The sequence below is a fragment of the Arvicanthis niloticus genome, chromosome 23 (assembly GCF_011762505.2).
Source record: "Arvicanthis niloticus isolate mArvNil1 chromosome 23, mArvNil1.pat.X, whole genome shotgun sequence".
NCBI classification, from domain to species: domain Eukaryota; kingdom Metazoa; phylum Chordata; class Mammalia; order Rodentia; family Muridae; genus Arvicanthis; species Arvicanthis niloticus.
Genome location: NC_133430.1, coordinates 40,774,169 through 40,797,201, shown reverse-complemented (window position 1 = coordinate 40,797,201; position 23,033 = coordinate 40,774,169). Strand labels below are relative to the sequence as shown.

Here is a 23,033-nt window from a genome sequence, read left to right as displayed (position 1 = left end):
GTTAACCTCTGAGAAGACTTTCTATGGTATGCAGGTTGCTAGTGACTTCTAGGTGCCTTCAAATCACACTGCACATTTCTAAGCCTGGAAACAAAATACTCTGCGAGGGAAAAACTATCCCGGAATAAGAAGATCTGACCCAGTTATACTACTTCCCTGTGCAACATCTGGAGAGAAAACATGGAAAGAAGTCAAGGTTCTTCCTTCTATTAAAGTCACAGGAAAACTGGACTTAGTCAGATGAGTCAGAATTTGTGCAAGATATGAGTGTGTGTGTGTGTGTGTGTGTGTGTGTGTGTGTGTGTGTGTGTGAAAGAGAGAGAGAGAGAAAGAGAGAGAATGTGTGAGTGCATGTGAGAGAGAGTGTGTGAGCGAATGTGTGTGCACGTATGAGAGTGTGTGAATGAGTTGCATGTGTGACTGTGTATGTTTGAGAGTGTGTGTGTATGTGTGTAGTGCATGTGACAGAGAATGTATGAGAGAGTACATATCTGTCTGAGTGTGTGTGTGTGTGTGAAAGAGTGTATGAGTGTGTAACAGTGTGTGTATGTGAAAGAGTGCATCAGTGTGTGAGAGAGAGTGCATGTGTGTGAGAGTCTATTATGAGTTCATGTGAGAGTGTGTGTATGTGTGTGAAAGAGTGTATTGTGAGTTCGTGTGAGAGTGTGTGTGTGTGAGAAAGAGCGTGTATGTGGTGCATGTGAGAGTGTGTGAGAGAATGTGTGTTTGTGTACGTGTTTGAGCTGATATTTGCATAAATTCCTGTAAAACCAAAGCTCAGAGAACAGGAGTCAGACAGGGAATTAAGGTCTCTTGGAAAAAATATCAGCCAACAAGATTTCACCATGCGCTGTTAAGTTTGGGTAAACTTAGCGGTGAGGTAAACCAAATAATTAATGGCTATGTAACCACCAGTCAATCATCTACATGGCTCAGGACCCAAAAGTACAGACATCTGCCTAAGAGCATGTTAGACAGCAGTCTCCATACCACTTCCAAACTCATACAGACAAATGTTTACAATGGAAGGCACTCTCAGTCATTCTACCTGATCAACCAGACACAGCTATATAATTTCCTGGACCTGTAAGAACAATGCTAAATTTTTAAGATTCGGGTTCATGTTAGGATTGTTGTTGTTATTGTTGTTGTCACTGCTGTTATTGTTTCAGAGTTTCATTATGCTTGAGACAGGATCTGACTGTATAATCCTCACTGGCTTGGATATAGTTAGGTTATAGACCAACTTTCCTTGAACTCACAGAGATCTACCCCTTGAGTGCTGGACTTAAAGGAGTGTCCCTCCTGGTCCAGCTTTCATGACAGTCTTGTTGTCTAAAGGTTTTAATGTTAATAATTATATTATTTCATAGACAATCCACTTAACAATAAGTTAATATTATATATGTCTAATATTAAATTTTTATCTTTTTGTTCTTTTTAATAGAATGCTCAAAACTTCTTTCTATAGTTATTACATTTTTATTAAATAGTGACAAAACAACTTTATTGTGAGAAATATAACCAATGTTCTCCAAGCCACATGTCTTCCAGCCTGGCAGAAGTACCACTCCACAGATGAAGAGACACAGAACTAGCTTCTGGAAGTATCTTAAAAGGTCTCAGTACAGAGTCTGCATGACCATGAAAATGGACTTAACTGTGTGTCCCATGGTGCAAGATTTAGGTTACACATGGAAACAGCAACCTCACCTAAAGCCTCTATGCAGGCCCAATATCTATAGTGTGCAGATGCAGGCTCTGCCAGTCTCAGCCTGAAGGCCAAGGAAGACCCTGTTCACAGCTCTGCCAACGCCCATTGTCACATTGTGCTCAAGTCACCCTGTTCACTTCCAGACAGCAGGGTTTTTTTGGGGGGGGATGAGTTTTGGGGAGAGGGTGTATTTGCACTGCCAATAAATCATTGATTGACCTGAACAGGTTTATTTGACTACCTCCTTCATCCTTGAAGCCTTTTATGCAGAAGTATAACAAAAGTTTCTAAATTACAATTTTATTTCTACATACCCTGGGTTCCCCAGAAAGACTAACTGGAAATAAAATTGCAGCAACTACAGGCAGCCGTGGGGGCTTTCAAATGCTTCACAACATGGCTTCATATGAACCATTCACATTCCACCAAGTACAGCCAAATAAGCCATCTCTGTCTGTCATTCAAGCTGCTTATCAGCGTGTGGTACTTCCTTCCCAGCTCAGGGGAGGATGATGCTTCTGATCCTTCTGTTGAGCCCCTGTGAGTGTGCAACTTGTTCTGGCCAGTAAATGTGAGCGCAAGGTCACTTCCTAAAAAAAACATAGAGTCAGAGCTCCTCCATGCTCATTTCCTCACCTGCCAAGGTGATCAGTCATGGTGTGCGTGACAGTGCAATCAGCCCCAACCCTGAATAAAAAGAACAATGCTGTATACAAGATACACAGGAAGAGGAGGAGGGAGAGGAGGGAGGAGAAGGAAGAGGAGGAGGAGGAAGAGGAGGAGGAGGAAGAGGAGGAGGAGGAGGGAGAGGAGGGAAAAGAGGAAGAGGAGGAGGGAGAGGAGGGAGAAGAGGAAGAGGAGGAGGAGGAGGAGGAGGAGGAGGAGGGAGAGGAGGGAGAAGAGGAGGAGGAGGAGGAGGGAGAAGAGGAAGAGGAGGAGGAGGAGGGAGAAGAGGAAGAGGAGGAGGAGGAGGGAGAGGAGGGAGAAGAGGAAGAGGAGGAGGAGGAGGAGGAGGGAGAGGAGGGAGAAGAGGAAGAGGAGGAGGAGGAGGAGGAGGAGGGAGAAGAGGAAGAGGAGGAGGAGGAGGGAGAAGAGGAAGAGGAGGAGGAGGAGGGAGAGGAGGAGGAGAAAGATGAGGAGGAAGAGAAGAAAAAGGAGGAGAGGAGAGGGAGGAGGAAAAGGAGAGGGAGGAAGAGAAAGAGGAAGAAGAGAGAAAGTGTTATTGCAAATTCTGAGCTTTGGGGATTGTTTGTCATGGTAACATAATGCCCCTGACACACTCAATATCTAATTGAAATGTTATTCTTTCACAGAAAAGAAACATTGGGGCACCAAGCATCATGGCAAGTGCTACTCTATTCAAAACAGAAGAAATCTGGACTCTGTTGCTTGCTAGCATGCACATGAGTTGTAGGTACCTAGGTTATCAACAGTCATTTACTAAAGCTGACTTTTCCCCAACCCAGCCATAGTGAAACTGCTCAAAGACCTTAGATAATCTTCAATCTTCAAAATCTCATAGAAAAGCAAAGTTCTTTTACTTTACATTTACATTTATATTTACATTTGTCAATATCATTTGCAGGGTCACATCTCCTAGACCAAGTCCATTAATAAAATGGGGCTTCATTCTGAGGCACCAAGCAAACTAACTAGATGGCATGCTAATGTCATTGAGGAGAGCCAGTCTGACCCAGGGGGAGGGAGATGATTCAAAGAAAAAGGAAAGCCTCTAAGTACACACAGCGTTAGAGACTCTAACCAAGCCAAAGGGCCACACTACTCGCCTCTCTCTCACTTCCAAGAGTGTGAAGCCTGAGCTCAGCATATGCATAGTAAGAGAAAATTCAAATACCCAATATCTGGTTGATTTCCTCTGTTTAAAAAAAAAATCACAGGGGATGTTTTGGGGATCTGAAATGTATATTTGAACATTGTGCCAAACACAGACTTGTAAACTTGGTCACAGGTAATATACCTACAACCTACACAAGGTCCCCCCTCCCCTTCGAAACCGTGTGACTCTGGAAGATATCCTTCCTTGTTGCCGAAAAAAATTGCTTGAGTTTCTCGTTTAAGTAAAGGGGGGGAAAAAACTGTCGGTTTCCAATTTGCTTTGAACTGGTGAGTCAGGGAGGGAGGGATGACGTCATATGTTAGCCTGCAATCCCTATGTGGTTCTCTCAGCTCCCTCAAGCTCTCAACTCGGTCCTCTCCCGGGTTTCCGTGGTAGACAGAACTCCCCGGGTTCCATCCTTTCTTCGCTGGCTTCTTCCCAGCCACATGGCAGCAGCCGGGCTAGCAGGGGATAAAGCAGGAAGTCTGACAGCTTAAGCTGACTGCAGGACCCCTAGCGTTTTCCCTCTCCGTGTCCTGGCCTGGTTCCCCAGAAGTCCAAACACACGCACAGAGCCCCATTGTTGCTGCCTTCCCGGCCCACTGATCCTAATATGGAATGCAGCAGGAAACCCACGATTTCCTGACACTCCGCAAGCTGGAGGAAGCGAGGGGGGGAAACTCCGTTTAAAAGCCCTTCTCTCCTCCATATTAGCTGTGTGGTGGAAAACCGGGCAGGAGTTATCCAAATCCCACCGTGTCATCAGCCTGGCTGGGGATGGGGAGGGTAGAGTGAGACTCTCACGGGCTGCTGAGACTTCTAGACTGCCAGGAAGTCCCGGGAAGTCTTTGGAAATGAGAGTTCCTTAACTCCGGCACTACTCCAACTCCACTTCTTGGTACTGGGAGAAAGGGACAGACCTTTTCATCTCTCCTCCCAGGAGTGCCTTTCTTCTCCAGCATGGTGAGCGGCGGGGCTCCTGTGTGTCTGGGCTGTGCCTGGGAAAGCCGGGCCAGCCACAGTCAGGCGGCCTGAGCTCCAGCCTGGGGCCGGTGTCACCGCTCCATGCACTGCAGAAGCCCCAGCAGCAGCTGCGGGAGCCACCAACATGAGCTGCAGAGAGGGGACTGACAGCAGCTGCGGCTGCGGTGGGCGCGACGAGAACAGGATCCTGAAGTGCGTGGTGGTCGGGGACGGCGCGGTGGGGAAGACCTGCCTGCTGATGAGCTACGCCAACGACGCCTTCCCGGAGGAATACGTGCCCACTGTGTTTGACCACTACGCAGGTAGGAAAGCGTGGGGACTAACTCCAGTTAGAGGAGCAGCCGGGGCCCTGGCCACAGCTCAGAGTTCAGAGGGACCTGGCTTTAGCCAGAAAGTCAGAGACTGATGTGGGCCTAGCAGGTACCAGGTTACTCAGTCAAGAGTGGTGCTAGGATCCTGTCGAGTAACCTGTGCATCAACTTACATGTTTCTCCTACTGAAGCAAATATGTAATCCTGGGAAAATACTCTCCAGATCTCCGGACCAGAAATTTTTCTCAACATTTTTGCCTAAACTTTTTTCAACTTTTCACGATGATTTTTTTTAATGTAGTATAATTGCAAAATATTCCTTTTTTAAAAAATCACCACTAGACACATGGAAAGTGTTCTACTCTCTAAACTTCTTCTACTCCATGCTAGTCATGACCGAACGGCTAATAGAACCAGCCAATAAAACCGTCTCTTTTTTTTTTTTCTGGATTACTTGGGGCTTAAATTTTGTACTTTCACTCTTCTGGGATGGCAGCTAAGGAGAAAGGTGACCCACGCTTTTAAATACTGAGTGGGAAATTAAGTAAAAGATGGCTATGTTTTTAAAAGTAAAAATTCAAATGCAATTAAATTGTTTTCAAGTATGTCCTGAAAAGACAAATTTGAGTATCAAGTATTTTAAACCGTGATCGCCTTGATGCTGTAGTCGTATCTTAATCCTTTCAGGGGATTTTTGGTATTTGAGTGTCTGAATGTGTGGAGGTGTCAGTCAGCAACATGCCTTGTTTCCGACATAGCTGTGACCCATAAGGTTCCCCTATGTGAACTGATGCGTTGCCTTGGGTTCCCTGTGGCCTCGGTTTATAACATTTTGAACACTGCGATCGCTGGTGAGTTATCAGGGATCTGGCGTCTGGTGGGAGGAAAATTCCTCTCTTCACCTTGGCTTGAGATCAGGATCAGCCTAAAGGAAGCTGCTCACAGGAAGCCAGCCTGAAGCTCTGCTCTATGACCATTTGAAATCCTCCCTCCATAGGAAGCTGCCGATGGTCATCTTCTCTGGAGTGCTACCCCGCCCCCATCTTCCCTTCCTTTTAAGTGGACATATTTGCAGCAGTGGTATACTGACAGAAGAGGGAGGGAGTCACGGCTGGGAGGGGGGTTCATTTTCTAGCAGGTTCTTTCTGTTTGTAGAAATTATCTACAAATTTGAAGACCAAATCTCTTGAGCTTTTCTGAAAACATACTGAGTTTTTAATGAGAACGGAACATAGACAAAAACAGGTTTATCTTGGGGGGGGGGGGGGAAGTGTTGTAAAGTATAGGACTCTATGCTTAGAAGAAGGGACTCTAATTCAGGTCCTGAAAACATCATAGCAGAAGTTATTTCTCCTATGTCTTCTTCCAGCTAGACAGGAACGTGGCAAGTACTTTATTTCAGGAGCTTTCTGATTAAAGACAGATCTGAAAATCTACTAAAAGGAAAGGCTTTTAGTGCTTGGGAAATTATGTCTCCAGATACCCATCCTTCGGGTGGGCCAATTGCAGTGGTGTTGGGGAGAAAGACAAAACCATCTTTGGAAATAAAGTTAGCCTATGATGGAAAAAAAAAAAATCAGAGGTCGAGCCAGCTGTTCCATGCTGGCACTGAGCTACTTTGTGTTTCAATTGTATACATGCTGACTGGTGTTTGAGCACCAAAACGTCTCAAAGAAGTTTTAATATTTGAGTTTTTCAAGAACTGAACTGTATTATTTTAGCATCCAAGAAATCACAGCCATGAAACACAGAGCAGTTCTTTGTACACAATAGACATTCCTGAACATGGCAACTTCCGTTTATTCTTTACACTTCTTTCATCCGTGATATCTCATGTGCCATCCATGTGGTTAAGGGGGAGGGGCATGAGCCACACTCACACCAGAGACGCATGAAGTGCTGATTTTCATCCCAAGGACCCCACCCTGCTCATACTTGCTCTGGCCCAGCATCAGCCCGTGGGCGGCCATCGGGGAGCAGATCAACTGTAAAATAACCAAACGCCCCCTTTCACATCTGGATCCAGTTTTCAGTTCCCTGGATCCTACTGACCCACTCTGATAGAACAACAGGAAACACAACTGCAGTGTCTTTTGAAAAGTGCAGTTGAAATCGAAGACAGCCTGTCTCTTGAAGATGGTTCACTAATGATGGTGCATCCCAGCAAAGTATGTGATGTAGTAAGACCGAGTACAACAATACCACATGATACACCTCTGATATCGCCTGTAAAGTTCTAGAGCCCGGCGTGCAGTGTTAGATGTGGGATCACATATCACATCAAGGTCTAGACAACTACACACAGTGATTAAATCAAATTAAAATGTAACTAAAAGAGAAGAAATACAACTGGGGGTGGAGGGAGTGCCCTATAATGAAAATACAGGGCAGGATAGAGTGTATTGTCCTTATAAAATAGCCATCATGGAGCTGAGAACTGACGGCCCTGGCTACAGTAGTAATAGGATGTTAACTTAAGAGGTAAAATACAGAAGTAATGGCAGAAAAAAAACTGTAAAAAAAAAAAAAAGTTGAAGTTTTGTTCCCCCTAATTTACCTGTCCTTCAAAGCTACCAGAATCCCAAACTACCAGAATTCAAAAGTATAGTAGTAAGCTAACTCTACATGGTATTCCTGAATTTTCTGAGGAGGGCTCTTGATCTGTGTGCAGTCACCTCCAGAAATGTGTTTACATCGCTAGGCAGTTTGCACCATCCTGTTGTGGTTTGTGGACCTCCTCACTCCCACCCCACCCCCTCTCTGTGCTGAGCCTCCTTCTCACCCCCTCTTTGTGCTGAAACTCCTTAAAGGAAGGTCATCTCTTGCTACATCCAGCTGGCATCTTGCCCCAGAGATGCTTTGATGGTTCCTGACTCTCCTTAAAACACATTCTTAGCTTGGCTTCTGGAACACCTCCTCCCTTTACTGTTGCACACCCTGACAACACTCGCCACCTCCTCTGTGCCTCCCCCATCTCCCAGGGACTGAGTGCTAACAGTTCAGTGGTCAGTCCCTTGGTTCACTTCTCTAGTGAGCCTTGGAACCTGGGTGTTAGTATCGACTTTCACAGCTTAAGATGCCATTGGTAAACTCCCAATTTCATACTTATACCTCAGAACATCCGTCTGTATAACTGCACACATCCATTTATGTATCTAACAGGCATCTCCAGACAATGCTTCTTCAAGTCTCCCATCAGTCCTTCCACCTCCCTTCTCCACGTGAGATCACTGCTGGTTTCTTCTGCCCAGTGACTGAGAACAAACACCAGTGCTACCCATGACCCCTTGCTCCCTTTGATCCCTCCTCTTCCCTCTCCATTCAAGCCACCAGTTACTATCCCTTGCTCATACTTATGAACTCAGCATTTGCAATGCCACTTGTCACGACCCCGTTGCCTTTTCTCTTATCCACACCACCATCATCTCTCACGCACACTAGCATAGTGGCCTCCCAAGTCTCTGCTTCTGACCCTGACCCCTGTGAATGTCCACCCAGCTGGCACAGAGCCATCCACAGACCCAGCTCCCCGACCCTCCCCTTCCAAACTCACACTCCTCCTTTGCCCTAGTGTACAAGGTGCTCCAATGATTTTATCTGTTTTCTCTCCTCTTGTCCTCGAACACTGCTCTCGGTATTTCTACTGTAACCACGGTAGTCATCTTGCTATTTCTCATGGAAGACTCCTTAAATACTTGGCTTTCGCTCTTACCCTAGTGTAACACTCCCTGCCCAGATCTGACATAGTATTAACTAGCCACATAATTTCATCCATGTGTCTGTGTTTGTGTGCTCACAAAAACCCCACACTCACACATGCACATTTGCCAACAAACACACATATGCACATGCGCACACAAGAGAGAGGAGAGAGAGAGAGAGAGAGAGAGAGAGAGAGAGAGAGAGAGAGAGAGCGCTCTTTTTACCTTTCTGGCCATTTTTAATACTACATAACATTGTGTGTTTATTTACTACCTTCAGCTTCTCAAAACAGAGCTCAGTAGATCCTCAGTAGATAATGACTGAGCGAACTGATTCTAACTAAGCGTTCGCCGTCTTATTCTCTCCAGCGTTAGAGTCGTCTCTAGTCCATTAAAGCTTAGATGAATAGTGCTAAAGGCGTGGTCCTGTAGTAGAAACTTTGCCACACATGCTCAGGCCTTAGTTCTGGATCTTGTACATAATCAAGCACTGGAAGAAAAATAAAACTTTGACAAATATACAATGCCAGTCTAATATATATTTCTTTAAGGATGAGCATGTGAAACTATTTGTTAGGTATATTCTATCTTGTAAGGTTTTTTTTGTATTTTACTATATTCTATACAATCATCTCTTCTACTGTAGCTATAATACAGTAATCATTGTCTTGACCTCAGTGGACATTGCGACAACTATCGAAGAGTGTCACTCTACAATGTATAAATGTCACCTGATTTCCTCCGTCTGCATTACACTCAAAGCTAGACTGCATTTGGTGTAGCCCACTCAAACAGTTGGACTTCTTATAAACAGAGCATGTGCAAGAATAAGCCAAGTTCCACCAAGGGTTAGGACTGCAGAGTCGGAGCATCAGGGTCAAAGCAGAAAGGGTAAATGGTGTTTGTTATAAGGCTCTAAAAGTACCATCGGACACTGCTTCCTAAGCCCGTCCAAGGATTCCTTAAAATCCCCTAACAGCCTCTGGGCTGCTGAGTTTAGCATACAACAAGAACATATCTTCCTGTTCTTCAGTTTTGTGATCAACTGCTTACTGAAAAAATATCTGTTAACATTTCATATAGCTTCAGAGTGAAACTTCCATCTGAGTCTGGTTGGACTGTATGCTGTCAGGCAGTGTATGTAGTTTCTAAAGTGAGGAACCTGTTGGTGTAAAATAGGCCATCTTCAGTGGAAGCATGTCTCCACAGACCCTACTTCACCATCACGCTCTGTACTGAGATGCCCTCGTCCCACCTAGAGCTCTGTCATCAGAAGTCATTCCATTTGGGAAGCCACTTTAAGCCAGTGTTTGCAAACCCAGGCCGCCTGTGCAGGAAGTTAACACAATTCATGGAAAAGAGGAAAATCCAGTTACTCTGTCAGCCGAGTGAGATATAAAAGGAAGTTGTTTTCACAGAGAACTGAAATCTGGTTCTAACTTTTTCCACCAAACTGAATGGCAGTTGGCCCAAGGTAGACTCAGAGGCAGCCGTAACAGCTGGAATAGTGCGGGGAAATGAGACCAAATCCACAGAGGTGAGAGAAATAATAAACTGAGTAAACACTAAGTGTTAGGCCTACAGAGAGTTTCCATGGGGGCTAGAGATATGGCTTCATGGTAGAGCGCTTGTCTATCACTAAGTTAAGTCCAGACACTATGAAAATAAAAAATAAAGACTTGTAACATACTTCTGCCCTATAGGAAAATCCATTTCGGAATATCTCTCTCACTCTTTATAAAAAGCATTTATAGGCACGCTAAAGAAAGAACGGGCTCATTTCTTGGAAAGAAAAAAAAAACCTAAAGCAACTTTTATAAGACTATGAAATAAACCACTGGAGACTTTTTTTAAATAGATAAATAGCTAAAATTTATTTTACAAAAGAAAATTATCTCTTCACTTCAGCACAGCCCTTCTAGTGACCAGTTCCCTCCTAAAGCTCTCTAGGGGACACGACAAAAGTCCCTTCATCGGCACAAGCTCAGGTAAAGGAGGAAGAAGTCACTATGGATAGCAAAACATGCTCCTGTCACTCCAATGATTTTAGAAATTTCTATGCCAACAAACGGGGCAAAAAATCAAATACACCTTTGATTTCATCCCAAATGATCCGCTGGTTCCCTTGGACTCCCTTCTGATTAAGTCATGGGTACATGGGTCCTCTCACCAGTTCTCTGCTGCCAGAAAACCCCGCCTAGGATAGAAACCAAGTGAGACCCTCTCACAGTAACCTCACACTGCAGAGGAGAGACGGGTAGGCCATTCAACAAAAGTGTACCGCCTTCCTCAGCATCAAGCCAGGCCCTGCTCATGAGGTACAGAGCCAGCTGGACATGGCCCCTGCTTTCAGGGGCCTTATAACCAGCTAGGAAGGCTAGTGCAAACAAGTGGCTACTTTCTATTTGCTGGGTTATGGGCGGCCATCAAGGGCTACTAAGCCACTCTAAGGACAGTGACAAACTTTCCAAAGGAGCACCCGGGATGAGAGCAAAGATTTATTTATTTATGTGTCATGGAGGAAGGGGGTAAAACAAATTGCAGGCACTTGCACCACTGCATATATGAAATGCCAGGTTCTTAGCCTCAGATAAAAGTATACGTGGTAATTGTGACAGAAAAGACAAAAATGGGATTATTGAGTAAATTGGTCATCTGGTCCCCCCACTGCAATGACCGACATTCAGATATCCAAAATTCCACTCAATAGCCCATTGTCAAGAATGTGATATATATGCAAGACTTTCTTCTAGACTCTGGGCTACCCTACCTAAGGTTCACCTATGCATGTCTTCCCACAGTCCACACTGAGACGGGAGACCAGCTCTCTCAGAGGTAGCTGGAACGGAAATTGCACTCCGAAAATCAAACTGTGCTGCTGAGGCAGGACTTGTGAACTAATTTTCTTAGGAGCAAGCAAGAAAAAATAATAAATGAAAGTGAAGCTTGGATTTGTGGCCAGTGTAACATTAGAAACAACTGTTCCAAGGTTGGGAACTTCATCTGTCATCCATGATGGTCCTACATGCCAGCATTTGCCAGCAACCCTCCAAGTACAGCAGCCAAGCCAGGCTTAGGTGGACAGGCTTCCTGCCAGCAGGCTAATTCTACAGAACCAGGCTCCCCTTACTGATCACACAACTGTCCACTGAAGCTGAGTTTCAGGTAAACTCCCTGTAGTAGCTTCTACAACATCATTCATTCATTCATTCATTCATCCATTCGTCTCTCCTCCTTCTTGAAGGGTCTCTAGCAACAGCTGGTAGGTTTGGTCATTGGATGCCTCTGTTTCTGAGCATACCCACCTTCTTCTACAAAGGCATAGTGAAGGTGGGAAACAAACATAAAATCCTTCAGGAGGATGGGAACAAAAAGCAGAGACCTGGCTTGTGTGCCAGTCTTCAGTACAAGCTCCAGGTTGTGGCGCTCTGAATCTCTCTACAAAGGGACAGACTCTCATCTGGCCTGTAGGTTTACTTTCCCACATACACAGCCATGATAGCTCTTAGTTAGCAGAGACAAAACGTTTTTCTAAGAATAACACAGTCAGGATAGATTCCCACCATTAATTCAGCATGGTCCAATTCCAAGTCACAGAGGATCCTCACTCTGCCCAGAACACTCTGAAGTCCACCAACTTCTTACCTACACTCAGACTTGACAAAAGACAAGATGTGGCTCGTGGGTGGTCACTTAGCCTTGGTCCTGGTTCACCATGCAGTCATGGCATTCATTCCCAGTCACACTGTCAATCTCAGGAGGGTGGCAGCATTAATAATAAGACTGAAATAACACTGGAATGCGTGACCACACAGTAAAAGCCATATTCTAAAAGCACCAGTGCAATGATCAGGCATCTTCAAAGCGTCTTCAGCATCTACTCATTGCCACTTCCCAGTCATCCCATGAGACGCTATCATTTTCTCTGTTTTGCTTAAATATATAATAAAATTTATATATTTTTCTAAGGTTAAATTGCTTATAAGGGCATAAGGGGAGACCAAGGAATAGCAAGTACTATTAATCAGTGGCTAGATTTGTGACATTAACCAAAAGCCACTGTTAGTTCCAGTGTGATATGCGAAGCTGTAATAATAGTCACAAATGTTGAGACATGGCAGGGTATCCCATAATACTCTTGTGTCCCTGGTCCAGCATTCTCGTCAGTAGAGATGCTTTGTTCAGTGTGGTTACTTAAGGACTCAGAATGCTTCTATTCTGTGACCTTGGTGTCCTCTAGGATCCCATAGTTATTGTCATGGACCAGCTAAAAAAGAAAGAGTATGGAGCAGACTGAATGTTTATAGATATATCCTGGAAGAGACAGACATCATTTCCTGTCATCTTCCATGGAAGATAATTAGTCACATACTACCCCTCAGTCTGAGGGAGACTTAGAAAAAAAACCCACCTGTATGCTCAGGACAAAGAAGAAGATATCTTGGTAGAAATAAGCAATCTCTGCTTCTCTCCAGCCACCGAATATTTTTACACACATTTCCTCATATGTAAAGCAAACTTAACCTTTTCCCAAGATGGCTCACCCTGTGTCACACCACCGTTACAGGTTCCAGCATCAAGAAGTTATGCATACCCCTCTCAATATGACTTAAACATAATTCTTCATGGTAATAGCCAGTTCTCTACCCTATATGCAGACCCATCTCTGCTGCTGTGGTGAAACAGAAATAGGGTGTCCAACATATTCAAACCCCTTTTCAGACAGAGGAAGCAGGAGACAGTAATGAAATATTGGAACCTAGAGAAGCACAAGGAAGCCCCCTGCATCAGCTATGAGGAAGGTTCTTGGGAAGACCATCATATAGATGGTTAAGAGAACCCATGAATATCATTCTTAAGTTCCCTGACCTGGGCTGCCTAAAAGTTCTTCTTCGTGGTCCATCATTCCTTGTGCCCTACATCTAAACTGAACCTTGTGATGTATAGCTGTCTTCTGTGTTTGGGGGTGGGGGTGGGGGTGCACACTTCTCAGCTGACTTCTTGACTATGTATCTGGAATGCTCAGTTAGTTTTCTCTAAGCATGAACATGTTAAATACCAAGGTTTCTGGTAAGTTCCTGAGCCAGTCATCATGTCAGGACCAAAATGTCTTCACTAGACATAGCCATTAAGTATGTTTCATTTTGTGCTACTTTTATTTTCGGACAAGCAATAGCTTAGGGGGCTATTGAATGTAGCTTAAACAGGAGGTGACACTGGGATCATATTCTACAATTTAGAGAAAATTCTGATTTAGTAAAAGTTCCATGAACATCTGCTGCTCAGATTCTTATTTTAGGATACCTATTCACTGAGGCACACATGGAGCAGGGTCATGTGCAGGTCAGAAGACAACTTTTGGGAGTCAGTTCTTTTCTTCTGCCATCAGGATCCAAGGAATCAAACTCAAGCCATCAGACTTGATGGCTTGGGGCAGAGGCATCTTACAGCCCAACATTCTTTTTAAATTGTAAATGAATCTTTTTAACTCTACAAGGCCATTACCATGTTTTCTATAAATCTCTAGTTTTAAAATATTAGGGTGTGTGTGTGTGTGTGTGTGTGTGTGTGTGTGTGTGTGTGTGTGTGTGCATGTGTTGAGATGTGCATGCATATGGATATGAAGGTCAAAGGTCAAACAACATTGTTATTTCCCAGGCATCGTCCCCTTGTTAACAGCTTCTCTCTGGGGCTCTACACTACACTTGTCTTTTCAGGTGAGTGCTAAGGATGGAACTCAGGTCCCTGAGCTTTCTCGGGTAGCACTTACCATCTGGGCTCTCTCCCCAACTGTGAACATCAACTTCTACAAGCTTTCTGTTGGACAATATCTGTGAAGCGGGTATGTTGTGCTTCAAAATCATTGGGACATTACACACTCACAGAGTTGAGCTCTGTGTTCAATGAATGTCATTTAGTGGGTGTTTATGTGTGTATGCATACGTGTGTGTGTGTGTGTGTGTGTGTGTGTGTGTGTGTGTGCGTTTGTGCATGAGCACCCATGTGTGAGAAGACCAGAGGTTGATAGCAGATCTCCTCCCCAGTCACTCTCTACCTTATTTTTTGAGACAGTTTTTCATAGAAATTGAAGCTCATCAATTGGGCTAGACTGGCTCCAGGGGTCTCTGCCTGTCTCTGACCCACCCAGGGCTAAGGTTACAGTCATGTGCCACCACGCCTGTGGGTTCTGGGGATCTGAACTCAGGTCCTCATGCTTGCACACAAGCCCTGTCCTTAGTCAGCAGCCTTGCCCCTAGTTCCTCAAACGTATGCAATTTATCAAGTTTGAAGAGCTCCAAACTCCGGAGACCCTTCCTCAAGTCTTAGGACATTTCGGCTACCCGAAAATCACAAGAAACCATACCTGGATGCAAACAGCAGAGGTTTATTAGGGGAGGAGCCGGAGGTCAAAACGACAAGCTCTTTAGCTCCAAGAGCAGGGTTTTGGCCTCGAGTGGTGGGTTAAAGGGTCTTTTATAGCATGGGGTGGGGGGAGGAAGGCATTTTCGCGTGCTTACACATGATTGGTTGTTTTACAAATTTTGAACATAGCACTGGGAAGACCAAGGGAGGGGTAACCAAGAACAGTGGAACATTTCAGAGAATCTAGCCCAAATGATCTAGAGTCATGTGAGATCACTCTGCACACTCATTCTTCTCAAAAATGTGGTTTTCACCATGCTATTGTGTCCTATCCTGCCATTTCAGATTACTATCTTTACTTTTTCCGGCTATAGGGCTATAGCCCCACCTAGGTGATAGCATCTTTATCTGTAGTCAGGAATGCCTTCCTGCCTTGGGCGAGGCTTGGGGAATGTAATCCAGCAAGTGTCCTTCACCTGGAATGTGAAGGCCTGAAATCTTATTTTCAGTTCCGAGTTCTGTAAGGCGAAAAATCTACACATATTTCATAAAATGGCCTTTATAATTTTTCACTCTACAAAGTTCAGTTAACTTTTCTTTGTACTAATGAAGATGACTATAAATCAAGTCAGAAGGAGCAATTTTATAATCAACCATCAATCAATAAAGTACTTTACACATATTCAATAGATAAAGTAGATACACATATAATGTCCTGATTTGGGAGAGTCTATCAGATTGTGTGATGTATAAGGGGCCTTTAGAGTCTCTCAGGAACAGCTAGAAAACTCCTAAATTGTGACCTCAAAAAAGTGAACTGTATCCAAGGTTGAGACAGCCTTGCAGAGGCCTTGAAAGAGAAAAAAGTCACAGAGATGCTGGGAGAGACCCTGTGGATCAAGGTATAGAAGGCTCTGAGGCTGGGAGCAGAGACTGGTAGGACTCGGAACTCAACCAACTTGGGCATAACCATGTGCCAGCTGCTGAGAAACCTGGCACTTAGCACACTCTACACAGCTGCCCAACCATGGATTCTTTTCCCTGAGGCTGCTCCCCACAGACTAAATAAGCAGGAGGACTCTGAGGCTTTGGGGAGTCACCAAGGAGAGCTATGGAACATCTCCTCCCATGGGACGTGCCCGGGTCCTGGGGTGGTTCGGGTGCAGCTCCATCTTGGAAGGGATTCTCGGTCTCCATCCATGGGGCCCTGTGATTGTGAGAGGAACAGTAAACACCTGTTACATAGCTGCAAACTCTGCTGTTTTGCTTCATGCTCTGACCTGACATTTGGTGGGGTCAGGGGTGGCAGGGTGGAAAACCTCCTTCGGAACTATTTCTCTGAGTATAAAAGTCCTCCAAAGAAGATAGAATTGGCCTGAAAAAGAAAGTGTGTAAATTGTAGGAGGGTCCGGAGTTCTCTTACTGGAACTCCCTGTCCTTATCAGGACAGCCCAGGGAACAGGCAATCCTGCTGACAATCAACCTAACCTCTGCTGTCTGTCGCAATACAAGTCTGTGGCTCAATCCTCAAAGGATGATCTTATGGATAGAGAATACTGTCCTGGCCCAAGCAGAAGCCTCCATGGGTGAAACAGACAGTTATGGCCATAGTTCACTCATGAAGTAATAACTTGGCAATACTGAATAGCAGAGTATTTCCTAGGGCCAAGTCCTCTGTTGCCTCTGCTATCTTGTCTGTTCTATCTTAGGCAGTTGGTGTCCTTAGTTTGTGTGCAAGAAAACTAAGGTTCAAAGAGAAATGATCCATCACACATCCTGTGGCTGGAAATGGCAGAGTTGGGATTCGGATCTCTCCAACTGTTACCTCCTCAACAAGGCACAGCACCCCAGTTAGGCTGTATTCACTTGCTTGTTTACTCCTGGGCTTTTGTATTTCTTATTCCTTTATTCTATCACCAGCCTCTCCTTGTAGAAGACAGAATTGCAGGAGGCTGGGTTCTTTTTTTTTTTAATTGGATATTTTATTTATTTACATTTCAGATGTCATCCCCTTTCCCCATCACCCCCATTAACTCCCTATCCCATCCCCCCTCCTCCTTTTTGCTTTTATAGCATTTGAATTACATGCAGGTATTCAGGTCAGTTCTAGGTTGAAGAACTAGCAATACAATAGATGCAAATAGTCAAGGAACAAGCAAGACAATAAACACAAATAGTCAAAGGACAAGCAAGGCAATAAACAAAATTCCATGAACACTCCCATGATCACTGTTTCTAAGGGCTTAAGGATGACCAAAATATCTGAGCCAACTTCCTGTCCTAGCCCAAAGTCATTCTCAAATCTGAAGACTACTTCCTTGTTCTAGCCTAAGATTTAGATTACTGCCTGAAATTACTTCTTTGTTCTGGCCTAAGATTTAGATTCCTGCCTGAAATTACTTCTTTGTTCTAGCCTAGTGTTAGATTTCTGCCTGCAGTCCATTTCCTTATCCTTGGCCAATGTTATATTTCTGCCAAGCAGCCCATTTTCTTGTCCTTGGCCCATGTCAGATTCTTGTTGAGCAGCCCCAAAGGCTCTCCACCTCTCCCCTTTTTTTATTTCATTAACAAGACTGAGCCTGTCTTAGGTCATTTCTGATAAGAATGCCTTCCTTACCAGTCATGGAATATGCATTATCAAAAGCAATGCACTTCTGTCTTAGGTTGGAAAGGCTTTGTGCAGAATCTTACCAGTCCTTGGCTTGCCAGCCTGTTAATTTAATAACTCTGTCTGGGGATCCATTTTCAGGTTCAAACCATGTACTTGGCTGCCAACATGTTGATGTTGTTAAAGATGAGCTTTAACACGATGAACAGGAATAAAAGTATTTCCAGGACAAAAAGTGATATGGTCAAGCTATATATGTCATTCTTGAAGCTTGACCAAAATAGAAATACTGACCTCAGGCCATGAGTAATTTTATCAGCAGTATCTGCCACATCAACACTCAGCAGAGCAGCATTCCCGAAATTCATAAGCTCACTATGTAAAGTTAAAAACATTCAGAGAGGTGTTAGAATTATGCCAAATACACTGCAAGTGTCTTTAAACTTTTTCCTAATTATAGTGACTACCACTGTAGATTTTAAAACATACATGATTCCAATGGTATTTGGCATTACACTCAAGATGGCTCCTTACTCTTAAATTCTGAACCTCCTTCTGATAATTTGAATAGGATAAAGAGCATCAATCCATTCTTCCAAATGCCTATCTAAATCCTCTTATATATTCAACACATTAGTAACATTTTTTGCTAAATGTTAAACAAAAGTAGCTCTGTTAACTTCTTGTGTCACAGCAATTACAGAAGCAGTGGTGCTCGTAATTAATGCAGTTAAAGCTGTTATACCAGCAATAATCAAGCCCACTATCCTCTTGCTTCTGCTTAAAGCCTGACTCATTTCTTCCAGTACTTGCAGGCTATTTTTAGAATACCAAGGTTCTGTGATACTCAGGGCACTAAAACAAAAGCTGGTTGACAGACCTCCATAACTTACATGCCAGAATTCAAAACACAAACACAATTAAAAGGTGTACAATCAATGCAACTTACTTTAAATACTGTAGAAGAAACAAAAGTAATTTTAACTTGACAATTAAAAGAGCCTTAACACATGTGCTAATACCTGTTTGAAATCAAGATCCTGCCCCAATTTTATCTCTTGCTAACATAACATCATAGAGAACTGAAGCTGATTTTCATATATGTCTCTAAAAATGTCCAGAATCGGACTTCCAAACAAAGACTATTATTTCCAATATTTGATTGATTTCTAGACCAGTCCATGATTGAGTCTCAATAACTGGTCACATTTAAGAACAATATAAGAGTCATTATAACTTCTCTTTTTGATTCTTTTGAGGTCTAAAAACTTGAGGCAAGACAGGTTGTCCCATCAGGGGTATAAGTAAGCAATGGTGGGCGGGGAACTTATGTCCAATACAGCTTCCAGTCACCATTGTCAGGGCACTCAGCAAGCACACAGGTCAGCATCATTCTTTGTTCCACCATTAGCATGTCTCAGCTGTCACTCTGGAAGCCACCATGCTCCTTCAGCATCCTGCAGAAAAAACACAAACATGCCCTCTTCCCCATATTTAATACCTGATCATGATCATGCCTTATGTAAGTGGATCTTTCCCTTTCACCTATGCATAAGTATGAGGAGGCTGGATTCTTTCCGCTCAGTTTGTTCTTACATTCTCAGAGCCTGGGAAATGAACATGAATCTTAGAGAGTGACATCCTAACTGATGCACTTCACTCAATGTACCACCCTGTGTGAACAATCATTGAGCTTATCCTGTTACTCTACACCCTAACTATCAGGAACACAAAAAGAATAGCTTTAAAAAAAGAAAAGTTTTTCGGGGGCAGGGCATGAGGGGATAGAAAATGTTTTGTTCCAGTCAGACTTCAAACTTGTGCATTCTGAGTGCTTTAACTAGGCATAAGGTGGTTTTCTTGGCTGTATTAAAGCTTTGTTTTTTACCTCTGTTCTTCTGATATCCGAAAGGAGTGGATGGAAAGGCAACTGGATTTGTTAAATAATGTGGCACATAAGTTTCCTTTCAAATCAAGAGGCTAATTAAGAAGAAAAATGACAAGCAAGTTATCTCCTTAACGGGCAGCATGGGTAAGCCTCCAGAGAACTAAGTGACACTTAGAAAACGCTCCTCATTTGGTAACAGTGTAACTGTTTTCAGCAAGTGTGCTTGCAAAGCTTGTGATGGAGCTTTCCTCTACTCAAGTCATAGGGCAATCCGTGCTTGTCACAGCAAGAGTTCTGAAGGGAAAAGAGGTTGCACTATCTCCTCAAGACTCCCTCCCTCTGCTTACGCTGGATTACCTCACATTAAGAATTCTAAATGCTTTTTTGCTCGAACAAAATAAATTCCACATGGTATTTGCAATAGTTCAAATTGGTAAATAAGAGGCTTAAGAATTTACCAGAGTAAACATGTTTTACTCTTCTAAAGAGACTGAGAGTGGGTGCTAGCTTTCTGAGTGTGCGTGCTGGGGCTTTGCCTCGGGAACCCTACCCCATTATTCTACTTGCCTGTCCCTTCAGAGAGCTCACTTCAGGCTCCTTCTTTTTGATAAGCCACAGCAGGCTGTGGATCAGAGTTATTTCCTCTCCCTGGAGGTCAGTGATGATTGAGAAACACCTCATTATCACCCTTAGTCTAAAGGCTCTTTAAGTACTTGAAGACTGAGAAAATCTCATCCTTGTTATCATAAAATATCTTAGCCAGTTTCTTCCAGTCCCCTTCGTATCTGACCTATTCTCCCCCCCCCCTTTTTTTGATGAGAAGTATCTCCCAAATTTACTTCAGGTCAATCACAATAATATGCACTTCAGAGACACAGCCTCACAGAATAGCTTTGCAACATTTTTTTAATGCAGGAATAATAATCTTGTCAGCACAGTTAGGTACAGCTTTAACAGGATGGATAAGCCTGGACCAAATCATCACCACAATCACATCACCTTCACCACCACCCTCACCATCACCAACATCAGTATCATCACCACCATCACCATCCTCAACATATGTATATGGGTGTTCTGCTTGAATGTATGTCTGTGCACCACATGCATGCCTAGTGCACACAGTGGTCAAAGCGGACATCTGACTTCCTGAAACTGGAATTACATACAGTTGTGGTACTGACAATCAAACCAAGGTCCTCTGGAAGGACAGTGCTGAACCTTCTCTCCCCAGCCCCCAAATAATCTTTCAGATCACACCTGTCATTTGCTTTTATCCCTTGTCAATCATATTGATCACTCGGGTTAACAAATGGAGCCATCAGCATGAGAGCAGCGTCTCTTTCCCAACAGTCTAACAAATATCTGTACAGTTAATCCCAAATGTAACTACGTTATAAGGTCATGTCATGGCTTATCAAAAGACAAGATTTCTTTGGATATTAAAATTAATGTAATTATGAGTCCCCTAGCAATTCAGGCAGCCATACATGACATACTGAAGTGACTGCTTGACAACAGTGTCCTAAGCTGGGAATTAAAGATGGCTCGGTTGTTCTAGTCACCATGCATCTCAAATCCGATTGTTCTTCACTTTAACAGATACTCTCATCTCACTACGATGCGGTATATAGTCTACAGTGGCTCATACTGATCCTGTCTATTTGACAGGATCTAAAAATCACTTAGGAGACAAGTCTCTGAACATGCCTGTGAAGGATTAAGGTCGGAAGACCCACATTAACTGTGACCGCACAGGCCAGGCTCCTGAAATGAATCAGAAGGGGGAAAGAAAGCTGAAGACGAACGTTAGTCACTCTTGCTTCCTGAATGTGGGTATGATGTGGCCAGCTGCCCCAAGCTCCTGCCTCAGTGACTTCCCTACCATGATGGGTTGCACTCTGAACAATGAACTAAAGTAAACCCTTTCTCTCTTAAGTTATTTTTCTTAGGGCATTTTAGCAGTAACAGAAAAAGGAACAAGGCATATCCGAGCTCATAGTGTTGTCAGATCACAGATCAGCTCTGCATTTCATATACTGCATCCCTAAACCCATACCTTAACATCATCTTAAGGTAATACATGTTACACAAATACCCTGCTCAGCAATTTTAACATTCACTCCAAATGGAATTCCAGTTTCATGAAATTCATTCTGTACCCAGGTGTGTTGTGTGACAAGACTTTTCCTGGAGATGTAGCATACCTCAGATAGGATCCCACCATAGACCAAAGTACAGATACCACCACGGTCCAACTTGGTGGACCAATGAGGTTTACTGGAGTCACTTACAGGAGCAGAAATGACTCAAAGATAACTACATCAGCAAAGCCCACCCTCGCACTGGAGACAGGTCACAAAAGCTGGGAGCCTGAAGCTCACTCTTGGTGCATCCATACAATTGGAGAAAACATAATTGATTTGCTTTCCTCATCATAAGGTGCTGACAATTTTCTTTAGGGTGTTGTCGCTGCCTCAGTTTCCCCAACTTTTACCATCTCGTGAACACTTTAGAAACCTGTTTCCTGGGAAATAAGGAAGAGAATTCTGCTGATACTTGGCTCCAATTTAAAAGCCCAACTCCCTCAAGCCCTGCAGTAACTCAGGGCCGGGAGGAGCGTGAAATAAAGCATTCTGCAGATGGGAAAGATCTGCCCACAGAATGACCCCATTTTTTCCCTGAAAAGAGCTGACTGAACAACAACAAAGACGTTGCCATTTTTCTTTTTCTTTGCAGATTGTCAACTTAACTTTCAAATTAAAGCTTCACACTCAAAGAATTTAATTTATATGTTTTTCTCCTCTTGGTTTGCTTTGGTTTTGAGACTGGCTCTTTGTATAAGGCTTTGACCAGCAATCCTCCTGCCTGGGCTTCCAGAGTGCTAGGGTTACAATTATAAACATGCACTGACATGCCAGGGTTGGTTGGTCTTGAACTCATGCTCCTCCTGCCTCTGGAGTGCTGAGATTAGGGTTGAAAGTATATGCCATCAAACTTTGTCTCTCTCATGGTTCCTGAAACCAACACTCTAACCATAAAAAACTGCATTTATTATTCTTTATTCTTTTAGTTTGTTCTTCCTCTTCTCTCTCTCTCTTTCTCTCTCTTCTCTCTGTCTCTGTGTGTGTGTGTGTGTGTGAGAGAGAGAGAGAGAGTGTGTGTGTGTGTGTATGTGTATGTGAGTGTGTGTGTATGTGTATGTGTATATGAGAGTGTGTGTATGTGAGTGTGTATGTGTGTATGTATGTGTATGTGAAAGTGTGTGTGTGTGTATGTGAGTGTGTTTATGTGTATATGAGAGTGTGTGTATGTGAGTGTGTGTGTGTGTGTGTGTGTGTGTGTGTGTGTGGTTTTTCAAGACAGGGTTTCTCTGTATAGCCCTGCTTATAATAACTAGCTCTGTAGAACTCATAGAGATCCTCCTGCCTCTGCCTCCCAAAAGCTGAGATTAAAGGTGTGCGCCACCACTGCCCAATCTTACTCCATCTTTAAAAGGGAGCTCTTCCACTCCTTCCTTGTAAGTTTCGGAACTTTCTGATCTGTGCATGAAGACTTTTCCTATCCCAGTTACAGGCCTCTTCCTAGTGAGTTCACACAAAGGAGATTTCCTCTGCCAAGAAAAAG

At 43.6% G+C, this 23,033-nt stretch overlaps 1 protein-coding gene across 1 annotated transcript in view; it reads left to right on the top strand.

Annotated features, from left to right (window-relative positions):
* The first annotated feature begins 4,235 nt into the window (after positions 1-4,235).
* Positions 4,236-23,033, top strand: part of Rhoj (ras homolog family member J) — an 80,834-nt gene continuing 62,036 nt past the window's right edge. The window contains exon 1 of the mRNA XM_076921997.1: positions 4,236-4,837. Coding sequence (XP_076778112.1) covers positions 4,660-4,837 — 178 coding nt within the window. The 5' untranslated portion in view covers positions 4,236-4,659. The remainder of the gene's footprint in view (positions 4,838-23,033) is intronic.